General features: G+C 40.7%; 1 protein-coding gene and 1 long non-coding RNA gene across 4 annotated transcripts in view; one reads left to right on the plus strand and one right to left on the minus strand.

The window, feature by feature from the left end:
• The window catches only part of ENTHD1 (ENTH domain containing 1), a 106,342-nt gene extending 85,596 nt beyond the window's left edge, over nt 1–20,746 (plus strand). For all 3 annotated transcript variants that reach the window (XM_072843882.1, XM_072843881.1, XM_072843883.1), the window contains 2 exons: nt 7,789–8,184; nt 19,548–20,746. In XM_072843882.1, coding sequence (XP_072699983.1) covers nt 7,789–8,184; nt 19,548–20,110 — 959 coding nt within the window. In that variant the 3' untranslated portion in view covers nt 20,111–20,746. The remainder of the gene's footprint in view (nt 1–7,788; nt 8,185–19,547) is intronic.
• Nucleotides 18,936–20,822, minus strand: LOC140642802 (uncharacterized). Its single transcript, XR_012039200.1, has 2 exons — nt 19,239–20,822; nt 18,936–19,126 (listed from the first exon to the last, which is right to left on the minus strand). It is a non-coding gene; the product is annotated as an uncharacterized lncRNA (long non-coding RNA).
• Between the last annotated feature and the right edge of the window lie 936 nt (nt 20,823–21,758).

Below are 21,758 nucleotides of genomic sequence, written 5' to 3' on the forward strand. Positions count from 1 at the left end.
TCTTCTCTGGCAAATCCCCAGGAGTTTCCATGGGCTTCAGAAAATTTTTCATAAATGCTGCGCATTCTTTATATGGATCCAAGAAAACATCTACCCCAAAGCGCTTCCTGGGAGGAGACACGTGGGCACAGATACATGGGTCCATTGTGTACCTAAGTCAGTCCTCCTCCACCTGGGCCTATGCTCTGAAAGTGGCACCAGGGGCAAAAGGAGTGACCTCAAAGTAAACTTCAGTCACTTGACAGTTGTGAACCTTCAGAAGAATTGTCAGTGAAGAAGTAGGCGGCATAGCTAGTTCTACTACACTTTCTATATCTTCTAGTCCCCTAGCAAAATGAGCTTTGAGCTAGAATTCAAGGATCTGAGGTTCTGTCCTGCCTGCTCCTGGAAGTCCCAGGTTCTCGTGTGTATTGCAAAGGGACTGAATTAGGTGTCCCCCAAGACTTTTTCCTCAACAATTGAATTTATTTTAATGACGAGACCATCCACATAATGACTCGTTGAACAAACGTTTATCAAATGACTGCACATACTCTGCTAGTCTCTTAAGGGTTGAGCAAGTTGGATAAAGATGTGCACCCTGAAGGAGTTAGCAATCTGCTGGAGGTGACACCTCTGTAAACAAGAAACTATGAGTCAGAAACAACAAATTTGTTTACCACTGTTACAGAGCTCAGAATAGTGCCTGTTACATCCTTGTACTTGATAAATATTTGTCAAATGAAGGACTAATATTTGAAATAGGAAATAAGTGAAAAATATGAATATTCACATTGTATTATGCAAAAACAAAGGAGGGATTCAGTTTTAACTCGGAGGATAAAGATCTCACAGAAGAGGTGGTAGCATTTCAATTGAGTTTAAACAAATGAAACAATTTTTGATAGAAGAGAAGGGTAGAGATGAAGGATATGCTAGGCTGAGGGAGCAGCATGAGCAAAAACACAGATATGCAAATGTATGTCTGCCTCTCGGACATCACCTTGGAAGTTGGAAATCAGATATAAAGAGGAGGAAGAGCATTTCAGGCATAAACAACAGCATGGGTGAAAGCTTGGCACAAAGAGGAAACATGCTAAATTGGAAGAACTGAAAGAATTTAAGTGTAGTAGGATCATACAATTTTAGGAAAAACTGTGCTACAAAATGAGGCAGCAAAGCAGAGGCGTGGTTTGTGATGTCCCAGCCCCAGGATCACAAAGCTAGGAGACAGCCCATCCGCTGGCTACTCAGCATCATTCATCCACACCCTTCTGCGTATGTATGAACAACCAGCCAACAAAAACATCTTTCATTGTACAAATAAGATGCTCTCCCTAAAATAATGAGGCACAAAGGTGCCTCACCCTCCCCTTCCTGAAACTTTCTAGAGTTCTGAGGTGGGAATTGATTTTTTTCACATCGGCTTCCGTGCTGTTGGTATCTGGGGGTTTGCTTCCTCACTCCATCAGCTGTTCCTTTTCTAACAATTTGTTGATGACTCTCATCTTCTGTTGTCCTCTCTTCTCTCCTATTCTGTTTGCCCTTTTAGGTTCATACCTCTGTTCCACTTGTGTCACTTCAGTAGGTTTTGGGAAAGGAAAGCTGAAAATGAGTATATCTTGTAGCAATGCCGTGAATGCCCCAGCCCATATTCTCTGAGCCTGCCTCTGAGGACAACTGTTGTCCCAGGGACCCGTTTCCATATACACCGAGAGTGCCTGTGTCTCCCTCGTCCTCTACCAGTGTCTCTTCTGGAGCCCATAGACTCATTCAGCATAAGCATAGGACAGCCTAGAAACGCGACAGATTCATTACTCATGGGGGCACCACTCAACCAGTGAAGGTAAGAGACTCCTCCCCGTTCCTGAATGGACAGCCCTATAGCCCCCAGCAGGATCAAATCTCATTTGCTCACAGTGGTCATCTGACCACTAGTGCACTCTGTTGACTTTATCCCTTTTAGTTTTACCTTCCCACTCCTTCACTCGTGCTCTTGGGATCACTGGCCAGATCAACTACCTGCATCCAAGTCTGTTCCTCAGAGTCTGCTTCTGGGGGAACCCAGTCTGAAACCTGTTCAATTTACTGTGTTATACAAATATATTCTTTATTTTCACTCACTTATTGAGAAGCTGAATCTCTTAGACATTGTGAAATTGAACTGGTAACTTGTATTATTAGTTATTTCTATGTTTATCATATATATATTTTTGTATGTATATATATATGTACACACATATATATGCAAATATGTATATATATCCTATCTATATAAAATCTACACTTGACCTTATGTTTATTGACAGTAGGAACTATGACTTCCACCTTTGTATGGCTCTAGAATCTAATATAACCCAATGCAAACAGAAGGTGCTCAGCAAGTGTTTCTTGATTGATCATTCTTATTTTTAGCCTTCACATAGACTGTACATTATTATACACAAAATCAACAATATTTATATTAGATAATTTATAAATTATTAAATTTAACAAATATTTTCATACCTCCTATATGCAAAAGCATGGTAGAAACTCTAAAGTCAGAATTAAGGAACTTAATATGATGTGTTATAGGCTCTATACAGCGTATAATCACTGAAAAAAATGAATCTACCAAAAAAATGAATTTATAGAAACTAATATTTATTTATTTATTTTAAGATTTTATTTATTTATTCATGAGAGACAGAGAAAGAGAGAGAGAGAAGCAGAGACACAGGCAGAGGGAGAAACAGGCTCCATGCAGGGAGCCCAACGCGGGACTTGATCCTGGGACTCCAGGACCACGCCCTGGGCTGAAGGCAGGCACCAAACCACTGAGCCATCCAGGGATCCCTGAAACTAATATTTATTATGAAGAAAAGGGATGGATTAGGTAGACATGATTGGAAATAGTTTTGAGAAGTAGTTGGGATAGGCCTTGAGAAGTTGGTAGGGTTGAAATAGATAGAGAAGGGGGAAAGCATTCCAGTGTTGGAGTGCAGAGTGAGAAATTGATGGTAGTAAAGATTAAAAAACATGGAGAATGAAGCTAAAGGGACCTGAATGAACATGAGTGAGGAAGAGATAACCTGACTGGAGGTTAGTTTTCTGTTGAGTAGCCATAGAAAATAAGCAATATAATAATAATAATAATAATAGGAAAAGAAGAATGGGTGTGGGTGATCATAAGGTACAAACTTCCAGTTATAAAATAAGTCCTGGGGATATAATGTACAGCTTGGTGACTAATAATACTGTGTTGTATATTTGAAAGTTGCTAAGAGAATAGATCTTAAAAGTTCTCATCACAAGACAAAACACTGTGTGTAACGGTGGTGGATGTTAATGACACTCACTGTGATGATCATTTTACAATATACATGTATATCAAATCATTGTGTGGTATGCCCAAAACTAATACAATGCTATATGTCAACTGTAGCCCAATTTAAAAAAAAGAAACAATAAAAAGTGAAGTTATTAGAAGTTGGAAAGCAGTAGAGGTTTCTAGAGAATGTGTAAATAAATGGCAATCAAGTTGAAGGGTCTTCAATGGATCCTTTGATGAAGAGTTCAGCTGTGAATCAGGGTCACGCTTTCCAGAAACTAGAAGGATTGCCTTTGAGAGCATTTGTAAGATACAACTTGGCCACCTTCCACTTTGCATTTAGCAGCTAGCCAAACTCTGTGGTATGACTGATACCCCACACATAATATCTCCAGACCATGTAGGGCCAAATGCCTACATGGGTCAGACTTCTTAACTAGGTAAAGGCCTTAGCAGGTATAGCAGTTTTCCAGGGTGACTATAACCAAAAAGAAAAGAAAAGGAAAAACAAATTTAAAAAGAAGAAGCAGCAACGGAGGGCTTTTAAAACCCAAGGAATTTAGACTTTGTCACTGAAACAAGAAGGATTTTTTGAAGAATTTGTGAACATTAACTGTAAATAAAGTAGTGGTTGGACTGAAGAGGATACGTTGGCTTGTTGCACAGGAAGAGGGGTGGAGCAAGGGGGCGGCCAAGGCCCCAAGTACAGCTTACTTTACCTAGACTCCTCAGGTATCTTCTACCTTCTAGTTAAGTAAACATTTTCCTCTGTCATCTACCCTGCATTTAAAATCATTACTTTGGGGGCACCTGGGTGGCTCAGTCAGTTGAGTGTCTGCCTTCAGCTAAGGTCATGATCCTGGGGTCTTGGGAATGAAGTCCTGCATCTTGCTCCCTGCTCAGTAGAGAGTCTGCTTTTCCCTCTCCCTCTGCCGCTCCCCCTGCTTGTGCATGCTCGCTCTCTGTCAAGTAAATTAATAAAATCTTTAAAAAAATAAGATAAAATTATTATTTTTGAATTGTCATGCTTTCTTATTTTAGATCATAGTGTTTTATTCATTAAAAAGATTGCCAGTTTATGGGATCCCTGGGTGGCGCAGCGGTTTAGCGCCTGCCTTTGGCCCAGGGCACGATCCTGGAGACCCGGGATCAAGTCCCATGTTGGGCTCCCGGTGCATGGAGCCTGCTTCTCCCTCTGACTGTGTCTCTGCCTCTCTCTCTCTCTCACTGTGTGCCTATCATAAATAAATAAATAAATAAATAAATAAATAAATAAATAAATAAATAAATAAAAAGATTACCAGTTTATAAAACAAAGTTTAAGCAACTAGAAGACTGTGTTCTGTTCCTCCCAGACAACTGGGAAAGAGGGTGGATAGATTTTAGCCTGGTTTCATTGAAATTTCTTTTTATTTTTTATTTTTGAGAGGGAGAGAAAGAGAGAGAACCAGCAGAGAGGCTGGGGCAGAGGGAGAGAAGGAGAGAGAGAATCCCAAGCAGACTCCATGCACAGTCCTATGTGGGGCTCTATCTCACAACCCTGAGATCATAACCTGAGCCAAAATCAAGAGCCATTCACTTAACCAACTGAGCAACCTAAGTACCTCTGTCTCATTGAATTTTAAGATAACTTTTTCTTTTGTAATTTTAAGCTTTTCTATTAAACATTAATGTGATGGTTAGGGGTGCCTGGCTGGCTCAGTTGGTAGAGCATGCGACTCTTGATCTCGAGGTCATGAGTTAAAGCCCCATGTTGGGTGTAGAGATGACTTTAAAAATAATAATACATAAAAAAATAAAATGATGGCTATACAGATGAGTTTATACATTCCAGTTTTGAGGTTTAGATTGTTATTATGAATATTTCCATCAGAAAGTCATTGTCATTCCAAATTATCTTACTTTACATATTGCTAAATTTTAAGATGATTCTGCTACTATAGAAAAATGTTTTTCCCCCATTTTTCTCAGATGTAAAATAGAAACCAATGGAAAAATCTTTGACTAAGATTCACTTTTAAGGAATGTTTTTATGTAAATATGGTGATGTACACATGTACCTGGGAATACCACAAATCTAGCATTCTACCAGGAATATATTAATATTTTTAGCAGAACCTTTTACCAGCTAGATATAGCTTGGTCATATGCAAATTAGAAATATTTTATTTTTTTTAATTTTTTTTATTTATTTATGATAGTCACACAGAAAGAGAGAGAGGCAGAGACACAGGCAGAGGGAGAAGCAGGCTCCATGCACCGGGAGCCCAACGTGGGATTCGATCCTGGATCTCCAGGATCGCGCCCTGGGCCAAAGGCAGGCGCTAAACTGCTGCGCCACCTAGGGATCCCAATTAGAAATATTTTAGAAGTTATTTTCATCTACTAATTTGGTGTTTCCTTTAATTATTATTCAGTAAACTATATTTGTTGTTTGTCTGTTTTTAAATATTTATTTATTTGACAGAGAGAGAGAGCACAAGCAGGGGGCAGAGGGAGAGGGGGAAGCCGACTTCTCACTGAGCAGGGAGCAGGACGTGGGGCTCGATCCCAGGATCCTGGGATCATGACCTGACCCAAAGACACTTAACTGACTGAGCCACCCAGGCACCCCATGAAATTGTATTTGATTTAAAAAAAAAAAAACCAAAGGCATAACTTTTCCTTTATCGTTGTGCTTCAATTTGTCCTTTTCCTCAACAAGCATTTCCTGAGCACATCGTAGGGGCCACGCTGTCAAGTGCTTGGGTACAAACAGGACTCCTACTAAGGTCTCTTCAGGGTCCTGTTTGCAGGTAGGGGCCAGACTGGTGAGAAACGAGACCAAGTGTAATGATGACTCACAGGGCTCCAAGCAGGGTGTGGTAAGAAAGACAAGAACAGGATAGGCCCAGGCACCTGGTGGCTCAGTGGCTAAGTGTCTGCTTTTGGCTCAAGTCATGATCCTGGGGTCCTGGGATCGAGTCCTACATCAGGATCCCCAGATGGAGCCTGCCTTCCCTCTACCTATATCTCTGCCTCTCTGTCTCTCATGAATAAATAAATAAAATCTTTAAAAAAAAAAAAACAAAACGGGATAAGGCAAGAAAAGGAAAGGATCAGGACAGGAGAATGTGATATTTGAATTGAGTCTGAAAAGATGAGAAAACTTGTAGCTGAGAGGGTTGGAAAGAAATGGAATTCCTGATGGAGGCAGTGAGATCCAATGCTGTGGCATCCCAGCAGCCCTTTTGCCCAGGCTGGCCTCTAGCTATGGATGAAAATGGGAAGGAAGGTTTTTAGAGTCAAAGAAAACTTGTTTTTCTTTAAAAACTCAGAGGCTTTGTTTTCTTTAATAACTCAGAGCCTAGACACATTCTAAATGTGCATTGTGAGGTCATGATGTGTGTTGTGATACATCAGCACTTGATAGCGGATTACATAATTCTTGTATTCTCTTCTCTTCTGGGAACTTCAAATGATACAATCTTCCTTTTGCCCACTCTCGTCTCATTATACCTCTAATTCCATTAATTCTGTCTTTTAAAATAATTCTCTTTCTTTCCATATCCAACTTCAGATAAAACTACTTGAGACCAAAACCCAGCACTGTTGATAACAATTCACATCTAGAAATTTAGATCAGGTTCATAATTCATAGATTCAAAAGATCTTCCGTATCAGACCCACCTTAAATATCTGTTTCTTTCAACTCCTTCTATTTGTAATATTACTTGTGCATTACATTCCAGGTACTTTGTTATAGTCTAGGTACTGTTGTTGATAGAAATGAATGATATAGACAAAGATTCTGACCTGATGCAACTTATATTTCAGTAATCACAACACTCTGAAAGATTGCTTCTTTTCTCCCACATAGCCAAAGGATTTATTAAAATTAGACTGCTACCTAAAGTAGGGTTTTCTTTCATGGGCTTTGCATAGCCACTGGGGCAAGAAGATATATATATATTTTTATTACAGGGGTAAAAGACTTTTTTTGTAGCCAGTTCTATAAGGATAGACCAGTTTGATGTGGCATATTTTCTCTAGTTTATCTTTTGAAATATGAATGTTTGAAGGTACTAAAAATATAATGGTTCCAGAGACAGATAAGTGGGTGAAGAGAGAAATATTTAAAGACAAGTTATTTGAAGCCTTCCTTGCCTTGTGCTTCAGTGAGGAGAGAGATAGAGAAGCAGCCACCAAATGACTAATGCATCAGTAATAGCTGAGGTATACTTTATATAGGCAGAAGAGAAACATAGTAAGAAAGTAGAGACAACTAAATAGAGAGTGGCATTTAAAAAGTCTGATTATTGAAATTGCAACTGATTTGGGGGTGCCTGGCTGGCTTAGTCAGTAGAACATGCCGCTCTTGATCTCAAGGTCATGAGTTCGAGCCCCATGTGTGGTGCAGAGTTTACTTTAAAAAATTAAATAAAATTGCAACGGATTCAAAATAGAATATTTTAAGTTGTATTTTTTGATCAAAGTTCTTATGTGGTATTTTATAGATGCTGTGCCTACCCCCTCAGAAAAGAGCCCATCTCTGCAGACAAATGTGAGTTTGGACAAGAAATCAGACAGTACCATTACGAATACTGTAACCAAAAACCCTTTGCACATACGTCTAGAAAAGCAGTCAACTGCAAAAAGTTTCGAAACATTGACAACTTTACCATCGTTTTGGTCATCAGATAAAGAAGAGTTTATCAGCCCTAATTTAAGGATGTCAAAATCAGATTCTACTTTCTATAACCAGGCCTCTGTAGAGACACTCTATGTCTCTCCCTCATTTAAAACATTTGACCCAGTGAAGGAGATTATAAGTAATAAGGACTTTCAGAAGCCAGCACAATCCAGCATTTTTCAGATGGATGAGGAAAACCTCAAGCCTGTGACCACATGGGGTGAGTCTACACATGTGCGCATGTACACACACACACTCTCTCTTTTTTTTTTAAGATTTTATTCATGAGAGACACATGGAGAGAGAGAGAGAGAGAGAGAGAGAGAGAGAGAGTCGAGACACAGGCAGAAGGAGAAGCAGGCTCCGTTGCAGGGAGCCCGATTTGGAACTCGATCCCAGGACTCCAGGATCACGCCCTGGGCCAAAGGCAGGCACTAAACCGCTTAGCCACCCAGGGATCCCCACACACCCTCTTTTGAAGCATTCTTCTGCTACTTTTCTATGCTTTCTGCCTCTGTTTTTGGTTCCCTTCTTTCACTCTTCATCCAGTGTTACTAAAATATACACACCAGAGAGAGGCACTTCTCAGTTAGGAAAGCATCCCTTTTATTAAAGACCTGAGAGGCAATTCATCATAGGGGGTTCCAAGTGCTTGGTTGAAGCACAAGTTCTGAGCAGTTCTTTTTTTTAGATTTTTTTATTTCTTTATTCATGAGAGAGACACAGAGAGAAGCAGAGACACAGGGAGAGGGAGAAGCAGGGAGCCTGAGAGGAGCCTGATGCGGGACTCCATCCCAAGACTCCGGGATTGTGCCCTGAGCCAAAGGCAGATGCTCGACCACTGAGCCACCCAGGCATCCCTAAGCAGTTCTAATGCTGAACAAACTAGAAAGAACTCACATTAAATAAGAGCTTCCTGTTAGGCATTTAGGTTACTTATTAAGAGACGATATAAAAAAGAATTAGTTATTATGTTTATTGGCACATACAAATAATATATATCTGTGTGTTTGTGTGCACATGGGGCCTTTTTTTTTTTTAAAGGGCTGTATACTGATTGCAAAAAAGCAGTGGAGAACCTTTTCCTTTTTCTGTCCCATAAAACATTAAAAGGATTGCAGTATTCTTGAGCCTGGATGGTAAAGCATAAAGCCAATTGGGAATCCAGGCTGTTGGTTGTCAGTTACCAAATCCTGCATTGTATAATTATTCTTTCCTCTTTTTTTTAATTTTTATTTATTTATGATAGTCACAGAGAGAGAGAGAGGGGGCGGGCAGAGACATAGGCAGAGGGAGTAGCAGGCTCCATGCACTGGGAGCCCGACGTGGGATTCGATCCTGGGTCTCCAGGATCGTGCCCTGGGCCAAAGGCCCACGCCAAACCGCTGCACCACCCAGGGATCCCCTATTCTTTCCTCTTTAAACCTAATTAATAGAAGAATAATTTGCTCATGCAGTTTTTTTTTTTTAAGATTTTTTATCTGTTAGAGAGAGCACCATCATGGGGGGTGCAGAGGGGGAGGGAGAATTGAATGGGAAGCAAGCAGCTCCCCACTAAGCAGGGAGCCCAATGTGGGACTTCATCCCAGGACTGTGGGATCATGACCTGAGCCAAAGGCAGACACTTAACTGATTCAGCCACCCAGCGCACCTGCTCATTAATTTTTCAGATGGATGTAGTTTTACTGGTTTTTTGTATAATAATGCTTACTAACTTATATAAATACAATGTTTTATTATAAATATTTTAAACTGCCTCAAACTCAGGTCAAAAGTACCATCATATATGTAAAACAATAGAAGCCAGCGCATTGAGGCTAAAGAAAGTTACTTCTGTGTTAGTTAGGTCAGTGAATGATAGATTCTCCTTGCTGCCTTTCCCAGGACTTCAGGGGATTAAATAGCCTAAAAATAAACTGATTCTTAGTTTTGTTACCAAATAAACTGTCCTGCAGAGACTACCAATGTGGAAACCACTCAGTACTGGTCACCGTGACTGTGATGGTTTATATGTGTAGCTGTTGCCTGGGAAGTTGTTACTCTGACTTCATTTCTTTCACAAATACCACAGAAGGATAATTGAAAATAGGTTTTGGCTACTGCCTGTGTACCAAGCACACTTAGTTATAAACATCAGCTGGAAGTGTCTCAAAAGCCAGTTAGCAAGGAAGATTTTTGCTTCTATAATGAAGTAGATAGTATTATCTAACCCTCCCACCAAAACTGGTTAAAGCTGGAAAACTATTAAAAGCTGGCTTGAAGTCCTGTAAAACAACCAAGATAGAAAACACATAATGAGGTCAAGATCCTAGGAAAAGGACTGTGATACTGTAATATAATAAGAAATATATATTTGGTCTTCATCCCTGATTCCTGGCCCAGAGGTCCTAAAATCCTTGGAATTTCCTGAGTGACAGGGGTGAGAAAAGTGTCTTTTTGTTATTTGTCATAAGCCCCTTTCTTGCATGCCTGTTTATTCTAGGGTGACCGTTGGAGGTTGGGAGCTGGTTGCCAGAGTAACCAATCAGGTCATTAGAGGTTTAGAACTTCAGTCCCACCCCTTGATCTATAGGGATGTTGAGTTAATCACTCTTGACCAATGATTTGATCAATAATGTCTGTAATGGAACCTTCATAAAAAGCCCTAGGCAGTGGAGTTTAGAGAGCTTCCACGTTGGTGAACACATGAAGTTTCTGGGAGAGTGGCATACCCAGAGAAGGCTTAGAAGCTCTGGGCCCTTTCCCCTACCTTGCCCTGTGCATCTTTTCCATTTGGCTCTTCCTGACTTACATCCTTTACAATAAACCAGTAACGGTAAGTAAAGCGCATTCCTGAGTTCCATGAGCCATTGTAGTGATTTATCAAACCCAAGGAGGGGATCATGGGATCCCTCAATTTATAGCTGGCAGGTCAGAAATACGGGAGGCCTAGACTTTTGATTGGAATCTAAAGTGGTAGGTAGTCTTGAGATTAAGGGATTGAGCCCTTAATCTCTGGGAGCTGCACTAACTCTGGGTAGTGTCAGAATTGAATTAAATTATAGGACACTCAGTTGATGTCCACAGAGAATCAGAGAAATCCTTGTGTGTGAAACCCACACATTTGGTGTCAAGTGATGTGAATAAAGTAGGAAACTAGTTTACTTTCAGTTGGTTCAACATTCACCTGTTTTCCCAGCATGGACCTTTTGCCTGTTAGTAGAGCAGGATGACTAAAACTGAGGGAAAAATCACAGGCCTGGACTCTCCACTGTCTCACTGAGCTTGGGAGACAGGATTGGAATTTGGGGCTTCCCAGTGAGCAGGGACTCCAGGGGCCAATATTCCAGAGGAGAGGAACTCACAGAGGAGAAAGCCCAAAAATCTTTGTGTAATTTCTTTTTTTTTATTTTTATTTTATTTTATTTTTTTATTTATTTATGATAGTCACAGAGAGAGAGAGGCAGAGACACAGGCAGAGGGAGAAGCAGGCTTCATGCACTGGGAGCCCGACGTGGGATTCGATCCCGGGTCTCCAGGATCACGCCCTGGGCCAAAGGCAGGCGCTAAACCGTTGCGCCACCCAGGGATCCCTCTTTGTGTAATTTCTTACTGAAACATCTGCCTCCTGCTAAAGATGCCGAGAAACTAAATGGGAAGCAGCTTCGAAGGGGCCAGCATGCTACACAGAGATTCTGATAATCTCAGGGTGCTAGGAGACAGGAGTTCAGGATCTGCCAAGTTGTGTGGCTCTGGTCAGTACTCCATGTTCTCAGCTGGTTCCTCCACAGGCCACACCCAAAGCATCAGAACTACAGCCTGGGTTAAGGGCAGAGCAGAACCAGAACAGCCCTCATAGATGCTGAAATCCAGCTCCATCTAGAGCAAAGTCATTGCTTTATAGCCCATCTGTCTTCTAGAAGACAACAAAATCCTTTCTTAAGAGCTCCTATCACTTTTCATGCAAAATTTTTGGCATTTAAAATACAGTAGAAAAACAGATAATGGAAACAGACCCTCAAATAAGCTAGATAACTGACATTACAAGATACTTTAAAATAGCTGTGATAAATATGATCAAGAGCACAGAGGGAAAGATGGAGAATTTCATCAGATACTAACATCTATAAAGAAAGAATGAAATGAAAGTTTCAGAGCTGAAACATACAGTAGCCAACATTAAGCCCCTGAGAGTACTACTCAGTCATGGCCTGAGGTATCAAAGAGAGCCTCACTGGCAGAGGTGCTGGACAGTTATTCAAGAAATCAACAGGGAGGGAAACTCAGAAGGGGTGAACCCCACCCCACATTCTGTTTATAAACTCGACCTGAATCCTTGACTGACTGTTAAACTATACATGGAGGGGAAGACCCCAGTGTATTCAGTAGGGGGAAAAAATGAGCACTGGAAATTATAAATAAATATGCAGGTAAATATAAAATGCTGTATACTTTATTATTATTATGATTTTTAAATGCAATATGATGTTTTATGGCAAAATTTTCCTACTGTATTTTGGGTTTTAAGACATGGAGATGTAGTATATATTGAAGCAGAGCACAAAGAATGGCTGAATTGTGTAGTTGTTAGCAGCCCAGGTTCTGGAGTCACACTGCCTGGGTTCATAATCGCAGCCTAGCCACTGGTGGCGTGCCTCCAGGCATCAGTATCTTCATCTGTGGAGTGGACACAGGGATGGCATTGCCACACACATGGAGGGGCTCCATGAATTCACAAACATGAAGCAGATCTGAGTAATCCGGTACCCAGCAAGTACCACAGAAAAGTTTGCTATTACTCCAGTGCCTCTATGTTTGATTCCACTTTTACAGTTCTAGGCCTGCAGCCCCCTGCTAACCCTCCAGACCCACTCTGGTTATTTCCCCAAAGTACCCAGGAGTTCCTTGCTTATTATTCTCAGGAATGAGGAAACTCCGGTGCTTCCAGAAAGGGCCTTCCAGGCTGAGGAATAGTGCGCAGTTGTGATTGTACTAACCGAAGGGTTTCTAGGGAGCTCCAGTTCAGCAGCCAGAGGATGTGAGCCTGATATTTCCCCACGGAAGCCCCAGACTTCTGGAGTGTTCCTAAAGATCAAATAGGCTTCCGTGCCCTGCGATGGCTAGCTTCTGCCTCTCCCAGCAGCCTGGTGTTCTTTCCATTTGTCAAGTAAAGCAAATTGCTTTCACCACCTTTGTACTGTTGTTCCCTCCACTAGAACACTTCTGATCCACCCTTTCCCCAGTTCTCTCCTACTTCTCCTTCAGGGGTCATCAGCTCAAACATCACTTCTGTAAGATTTCCTGACCCCCTCAATGATCTCAGATCCCCCTTCCACTATATGTTGTCTAAGCACATATAATTATCCTTCTAGCATGTATTATCATCCTAATTCAGTATAATTACACATGCATTGAATTATTTAATGTCCCCTCCACCCCCCAAGTAGAATGTCCCCTTCCTCAGGGAAGGAACCGTGTCTGCCTGTTTATTATTGTATCCCCAGCACCAATCACAGTGTCTTGTACGTAATAGGTACCCAATATATAATAAGTGAATTAAAAGCAGCCTAGTAAAGCAGGAATGAAATATGAGGAAATAACAGAAGAAAGCACTGGAAAATTATGCCAGGACAGATGAGGAGGAGATGTGTGTGAGAGGTTAGACTTTATTTTGAAAAGAATGCACATCACTAAGGGTGTTAGGCCAGGTGAGCAGCTTTTTAAATGTGGTTTAGAAAAATCACTGAGGTCAGGGAATGTGGAGGACTGATGCAGAGGCTGGGGCAGGGAGCCTGGCAGGGGCTGTTGCCTGGAAAGAAACCCGGTGGGACAAGGTGGGGGGTAACCCTGAGATGGGCTAGAATCCAGAACAGAAATACACTCACCTCATCCTCAGGGCCTGCAGGGAAGGAGGGAAAAGGATGTATCAGATGTGAGGGAAGGGTTTGGTGGCTCTTAATAATTAAGACGTATTGAGCTTTCCTGTGCCACTCATTATATCATGGCCTCTATATCTTATTGTCCGAGGTCACCCACCCAGACTGAGGGGTTTGGAGTGCTGTAAGTGTGGTGAAAGGACTGGTAAGATTTAGAATAGCCACTTCAGAAAATGGAAGAAAGAGCCGATAAGACACTGGTTCGATGAAGGAGCCGTAATTTGTAGGGATTCTGATTTGCAGGATCCTTTTCTCCAATAGTGCTGAGCAGCCTGGGGGTAGGAAGGAAAAAGGCAGATATTTGAACTTAAATAGGGTTAGGACAGGAACTGGCAAACCATAGCTTTGGGGTCAAAGGAGGCCACTCCCTGTTTTTGTAAATAAAGTTTTATTGGAACACAACCAGAGTAATTGTTGTACACATAATCTTTGTTTGGTTTTGTGCTACAACAGCAGAGCTGAGTAGTTGCAGTAGAGACTGTATGTCCCAGAAAGCCTAAACTATTTACAATCTGGTCCCTTACAGGAGATGTTTGCTGATTCCTGGATTAGGAATGAATAACAGGGGTGCCTGGGTGGTTAAGCAGCTGACTTCAGCTCAGGTCATCATATCAAGGTCCTGGATCCAGCCCACATGGGCTCCCTGCTCAGTGGGGAGTCTGCTTCTCTCCCTCTGCCTCTGACACTCCCCCTGCTTGTGCTTGCTCGCTCTCATGTGCACTCTATCAAATAAATAAGTAAAATCTTTATATATATATATATATATATATATATATATATATATATATATATAAAGGAATTAACAACAGGGCAGAAAACATGGTTGGGGGGGGTGACGGGGGGAATGGAGCAAGAAAGTGGTTGCAGTGAGGGATAATGGGATCCTAGACTAGACAAGAAAGGAGAGTCAGGTGGGCATTGATGAGGTGAGAAAAAATAAAAGGATCATTGGATCTACTGTCTCAATGAGTCCAAAGTGCAGATGGATTAAAAGGAGTGAGAGGTCTAGAAGTAATCAAGTGGGAAAGTAACCTTGGAAAGCAAGACTTCAGAGTAGGGCGGTTCTGCGTGATGACATGTCCTAGGGAGGGCTCAGAGGAACAGCTGAAGGTGACTCCTGGTTGAGAAATTCAGGAAATGATGAGGTAGGATTTAAGGCTAGTCTCCATGGGCGCTGCGTGATGGAGGCTAGAAAAGTCAGTGTCTATTTTCTGTTTTTTATCTTTTATTGTTTTAAGAAGTATTTGTGTATATGAAGGCTCTGGGCCAGTTGGTGGTATAAACTCTTTGGAGATAATGAGCTGGGTAAATTTAAAAAGACTTGCACTCTGGGATGCCTGGGTGGCTCAGTGGTTGAGCATCTGCCTTTGGCTCAGGTTGTGAACCAGGAGTCCTGGGATAGAGTCCTGAATCGGGCTCCCTGCAGGGAGCCTGCTTCTCCCTCTGCCTATGTCTCTGCCTCTCTTTCTGTGTCTCTCATGAATAAATAAGTAAAATCTTTAAAAAAAAAAAAAAAAACTTGTGCACTCACATTGTAGCAGATCTCAGCCACCAGGGGTCTGGCCAAGGTGGCACGTTAGTATTTTCATTCTAATATTTTCATCAAATGACAGATTTGCTGCAGCGACCTCCTTTGACCTTTTGATACTAAATAACCCTGTTCCTAGACCAGCCCATTCTCACTCCTCTTCCATTTAAATTTTAAGTTATTTATCTGTAGATCAAACTATTCCTTTAAGTCATTAGATCGTTTGTCACGCACACTGAAAAGAAAAAAAAGAGTAGGTGCGCAGAAGCCAGATATAACATTATATTCATGATCCACAGTTTGAGTAAGCGTGTTAGACGACTCTGGACTTACTTTCTAATTTTGGGGGGAGGAAAAAAACCTATACATTCTCATGCTGGGATAGTGGTGAGCATTCTCACTGGCTCCATCCTTTGTTTATAGCTCATTGATTCCATTTTTGTATTCTGGATTTCAGTAGTGGTTGTTCTGTAGAGCTGTTTTTCAGCTCATCTTTGCTAAGGAAAGAAACCAAACACACACACACACACACACACACACACAAACCCTTTAACTTTTTGTCTGTAAAATTTTCAGAGCCAGGATAATGAACATTTCCCCAAAAAGAAATGGGGAAAATGGTAATAAACAGCTCTGCACAGTCTTAGCCAGCCCTGAGCTCCTGGTCAGGTCGGTTCAGAAGCAGCATGCAGAGTGGAGGGTGGAAGGGAATCTAACCATACCAGTCAGGGAAGTCAGGGCAGCACTCAGTTGTTCTGCCTCCAGACACGGCTGCAGCTGTACAGCTCCTGCCTCCCTTCTTGCAGACAAAAAGACACACTGATTTGATTTTTTAAATTCAGTGAACCAAATTTATAGTTCATAGGTAAGTGAGAAAAGTCATCATTAATCCAGTAATCCAGCTGTCCCAATAACAGTTTAGTATTCCGATGAGGGGCAAACTCATTAGCATTTCTCTCTAATCCTATGTTATTCCTAAATCTGTTTCTTTCATGTAGCTTATTTATAATAATGATACTAAAATGAATTTCCAAATATTACATTTTTAAAAATTGAGATCTGATTCATGGTACCAGAAAATGTACCCTATTAACGCATACAATTGAGTGGGTTTTAGTATATTTTTAGAGATGTGCAGTCATCAGCACTAATCCCAGAACATTTTCATCATCCCAAAAAGTCCTGCATCCATTAGCAGTCACTCCCCATTCCTCCCTCCCCCTAGCACTTCCTTCTAACCAGGAATCTGCTTTCTCTTGGATTTGCCTCCCCTAAACATTTAATGTTACGGAATCATACAATATATGCCATTTGTGTCTGGCACAGTGTTTTTAAAGTTCATCCAAGTTGCATGAATCAGTACTTCACTCTTTCTTATGGCTGAGTAATATTCCACTGTATAGATGAACTCATTTTATGTATCCATTCATCAGTTGATGGATATTTGAGTTGTTTCCACTTTTTAGGTATTATGAAAAATTTTACTGTGGATATTTATGTAAAATGTTACTTCTTACATCACAGAACAAAATCAAAATATTTTAGTTCATGTGCACAGTGACCTTGACAGTCATTATACATCAGGGACAACGAGAGGGAAGAATTGGACAAAGAACACGAAGTTTCTCTGTGTTACAGGGAACAGTTTGAAGTGTTAAGTTGACCAAGGACCCGCTGCTAACAGAAAAATTTACACTGACAGCTATAGCTGAAGAGAGTCTAAAAATATTCCTAGAAATGTATTTGTCGTTATATTTTTGCAATGCAGTTCTTCTAAACGCTTTTTGATTTTAAAGTTACAATATAATAATTAACTGGTCTGATGTTTTTCCTGAATTTAAAAAGTTAGAGACGACCGTCAGCATTTGGGATCATTTTGTCTTTAAGCAAGTGCACTAATTGGCAGGCATCTATCACATGGGGAGATTTTTCAATGCCTCCGTTTCTTGCTGCGTATTTGCTGCATTTCAGCTCTGATGGCTACACTGTATGAAGAGGATGAATGTTAACAAGGTAGTCAAATACCTTCCGGTGGTGAGTGGAGCCGGAGCAGGCTAACTAACGGGCAGGAGAGGCACCCTGGAGTGCAGCTTGAAGTGTCTGGTACAGCTGTGGTGTGTTTGGAAACAAAAGTAAATTGGTGTGCAGCAATTAGAGATGAAGTGGCTTTTTATGAGCAAAAGTCTGTGAATCGAAGCTCCAAAACTGTAAACAATGATAAGCCAGTTAGTCAGCAGTTGTAGCTACAAAGCGAAAGAAAGGTGGACCTCGAGGAGAAAACAGTGATTCTCAGACTTTGGCATGCCTCAGAAACACCAGGAGCCTTGCTAAAACTTATTTTCCCTCTAGGGCACAACCCCAGTCTCTGACGTAGTTTTGAGGGATGGGGCCCAAGAACTTCATTTGTGACAAATTCCCAAGTGCTGCTGCTGCTGCTGCTGCATGTTCGGGGACCACATTTTGAGAACCCCTAGTATGAAGTTAAACCAGGTTAAAGTTAACCAGGTTATCTTAATCACATCACATACACATGACTAACATAACCATGTTATCCTTTTTCAGTGAACTTCCAGAGATGTGCTACCCCAAAAGGGGGTACACCAAGAAAGATAAAGACCAAAGATATAGACAACAGGAGATCCGACAGGAGGATGGTGCAGGGCCATGTCAGGTGACAGCTGTGACCCAGAGCACAGTGGGTGTGTGACCCAGGACACACATGTGTTGAGGCTCTCATCATTAGCATACCCATCACCAGCAGGCCCTGGACAGACATCAGGATAAGGCTGACCTAGATTCTGCTGTGCGTTCTTGTCTTGACCATGTGCTGATGAAATTCCTGTTTTCCTCCTCGTGTCCTGCTGCTGCATCGGCTGAGAATACTCATTTCACCCCCAAAATGTCTTGTGATTGGAATTTTTCCTAAAAGCTGGAGATGGGCCTCAGAGAGCTTTGAAGCAGAAAATAGAAGCCGCCTGCCCCAGCCATGTTTTTTATAGGAGGTTCAATTTGGTTTAAAGGGACATGCAGATGTAAAGCAAATAATATATATAAGTCATGTGTGTTGACAGGTCAGCATTAATTTCCCTGTTTGATGCCTGAAGCTTTCTTTTTTTATTTTAAAGTAACAAGTCTAGAGTTAGCTGCAAAGATGTTAGAACCAGATTTTGCCAATTCATACCACCCAAGACACACACGAGTGTAAATAGATATTCTGAGACAAGAAACAGTTCTGTGTCAAAGAAAGTTTGGAAACCACTTGAATAAATTACTATAGATTTCTCAGAACTTTCAGTGTGCTAATGTTCATTGTTAATCTCCTAAAGAGAGGCACGATATGCAATTGCCCAGTCTTATCTGACTTTAATATCCTGTCACAAGACATCTTTTTACATCTTAAGGAACACAGTATTCCTCAGAACATGAGCTGGGAAATAATGATTTAGAATGAAGTACAAAAGAAGAGATTTAGTATGATTTTGCCTGAAATGGAGTTAAAATGTTATCAAATTTTTAATTTTACGGAGAACAGGTTTGAAGGCTTTTTATTTTACTTATTGTTTCTTGGTGAAAAAAAAATTCTATATGTATACCCAAATGTTCCAGATCTCTGGAAGGTTGGAGTTCAGTCTCAACTGTATTTGAGCAGTTAAAGAAAAAAGTTTGTTTCACAGCTTTTGGGTACGTATAGTTGGTTGTTCATTTTGCCATAATATTCTCTGTAGAAGAAAAAAAAGATGAAGAAATCTAAGTTACAGCTTTCTCACACTTTCTACTTTAAATGCCAACTTAAAATGCCACCAGCCAGTAGAATAGGGTGTAATACTTTACTTTTCTGCTCTCTCTGGTAAGTGCAGTGTAAAAATATGTTGGGCACGGTTCAGAGTCAAGGTGAATATTGATACTTCTATGTTAGTTTCATTTCCATGGCAGTATCGGTATATAATACATCTTTAGATTTTTCTCCACTTCCTGCTTTCAGGTGTCTTTAGGCTTATTATGAATATTTAACCTATAAAATTACAAATAGTATGTTAACATTGAGGTTTTGCTAGTGGGATTTTACATTGTAAAAATATTTTAGCTATGGCTCTCTCTTGTATGTTACATAATCTTTCTCTCCCCCTTTATACCTTTTAGTTTCAACCATCTCTGAAGGAACATCCTCCTTTTCTATGTTATCTGTGTCCCCTCCTAATTCAGCCTCTCCAGAGAAGTCTATTCATCTCTTACCCCCGATTTTGGCTGGACCTTCCTTCTGGACTCTGTCCCATCCACAGTCTTCTTCTGCTTTATTTAAAGATGAAGATAAGATAGCCAGGGCTCATTACCCCTTAGCTCCTAGGGGACTAGTGTCTTCTGATGAAGAGGAAGTTGACAATCTCAATTTACTGGAATGTCTTCCAAATAACTCTGAGTCTGCCAAGAAGCAGACAAGTCCTGCTTCGGGCAGTAATTGGGAAGAGTTTTCCACCCTAAATGTAGACCACTTCACCTCTATGTCCTGTCCAAGTTTTCAGACAACCGAAGGCCTGCTGAAGGAACCTGAAGCCAACAGTTCCATTAAAGTTATCCTGGGGGAGATGAAAAATGCCATAGTCAAACTACACGAAGATCTGAGCATGGTGATACGAGAACTTCATGTCATCAATAGCCATCTGATGAGCATGAGTGGGAATAGTCAGTCACTAAGCAAATCATAGCTTCCTCAGTCTTCTGCGGGGAGCTTAGATCACATCTAAGAAGCCCAGTAGCCATTTTTGGTAGAACTCAATGTGGTTCCACTTCCCAAAGACTAAATTAACCTTCTGTAGATTCTCATTATGATGGCAAAAACAGGGTGGTGGTTTGATTTTTTCCTGTCAGGCTTATTAACAAATATCTTTCAAACCAATAAACTCATTTGGGTGGTTTATTTTTTAACGACCTTTGATAATCTTATCACATTTAGATATGAACTAATGTTCCTTTGCAACTGAAGAGAATTGCATTCTTCTATGCTCTGGACTTTACCTTAAAATATATTAAACATTAGTGGAAGTTGTGGTAAGACCTTCAATTGCAAATGGCTATTCTAGAGCGTTTGGACAAGCAGGGCAATAAGAAGCCCTTCATAGCCTGGGGTAGATGTTTCCACTGCTCTTGTGCCAAGTTTCAGATTCTGAAAACCAAGAGCCAGCCAGCAATCTTTCCCTTCTTGTGGCTGCCGCCATTGGTTGGGGGTTGAGACAAGTGGGACATGGAACAGGAGTTTTTATTGTTAATGTATATTGCAAAGTGAATTCAAATGGATACTTTTTTCTTTTATTTGGGAAATAAATTTGGTATTTTTCATCTTATATGTATCTTTTTAATTCATTAAGACAGAAATTCAAGTAGAAATGTCTCGATTTTATTATATCTCTGGGAAAATGATCTAGTTTGGGGGTCACAGACCAGTACTTCTCAATCCTACTACACATTAAAATCACCAGAGATGCTTTTATTTTGTTTTATATTAATTTTAAAGGACAATTCAAAAGACTCCATGACCCATCACTCAGTTTTGACAATTACCAACTAAAAGCTAAAATAATTCCTGATTATTTTGAAGAAATATGGGACATTTCAAAAATATTCTAATACTGGGTGCACTCCCAAACCCAAACTGATTTTCACTGTGTGAACTGGGTTAAGAACTAAAGAGGACTGCTAGTGGAAATGTTCATGTGAAGACTGTGACATGGGAGAAGGTTTGGCACATTTGAGGAATGGCAAGGAAGCCACTGGGGCTGCTGTGAAGTTAGGAAAGGGGAAAATAGTAGGAGATATAAGGTCATGGAGGAAAGAGCAAGGAGTAGTGCCAGATGACATAGGTTCTAAAAAAGAACATTGTTAGAGATTTTGGCCTTTACCCAATGAAATAAAAACTGACAAGGTTTTAGGGTGGAAAATGATCTTAGGGTTCCAAATGATCATGTTGGCTTTGGGGGAGAGAGGGATGCAGGGACATGGGGTGAGGCAGGTAAGCCAATCAGAAGGCTATTGCAGTCATCCAGATAAGAGTTGATAGTGGATCAAACCAGGGTAAACATAGTGAAGGTACATGAGAAATGATTCATTTAGAGAATTGCTAAATGATGGGCTGAATAAAATATATTAGAGTGAAGAGTCACAGCTGAACCCAAGGTTTTGGATTGAGCAATTGAAATTCAAGATGAACTTGCTGTCAACTGAAATAAGGAAGATTGCAGATAGGGAAAATTTTGAGGCATTCAGTTTTAAATAGGTTAAATCTCAGATATCTGTTAGATAACTGAAGAGGAGATATCAAGTAAACAATTGGATCTGAGAGTTGAGTCTGAGAGAGAG

The sequence above is a fragment of the Canis lupus genome, chromosome 11, assembly GCF_048164855.1.
Source record: "Canis lupus baileyi chromosome 11, mCanLup2.hap1, whole genome shotgun sequence".
NCBI classification, from domain to species: domain Eukaryota; kingdom Metazoa; phylum Chordata; class Mammalia; order Carnivora; family Canidae; genus Canis; species Canis lupus.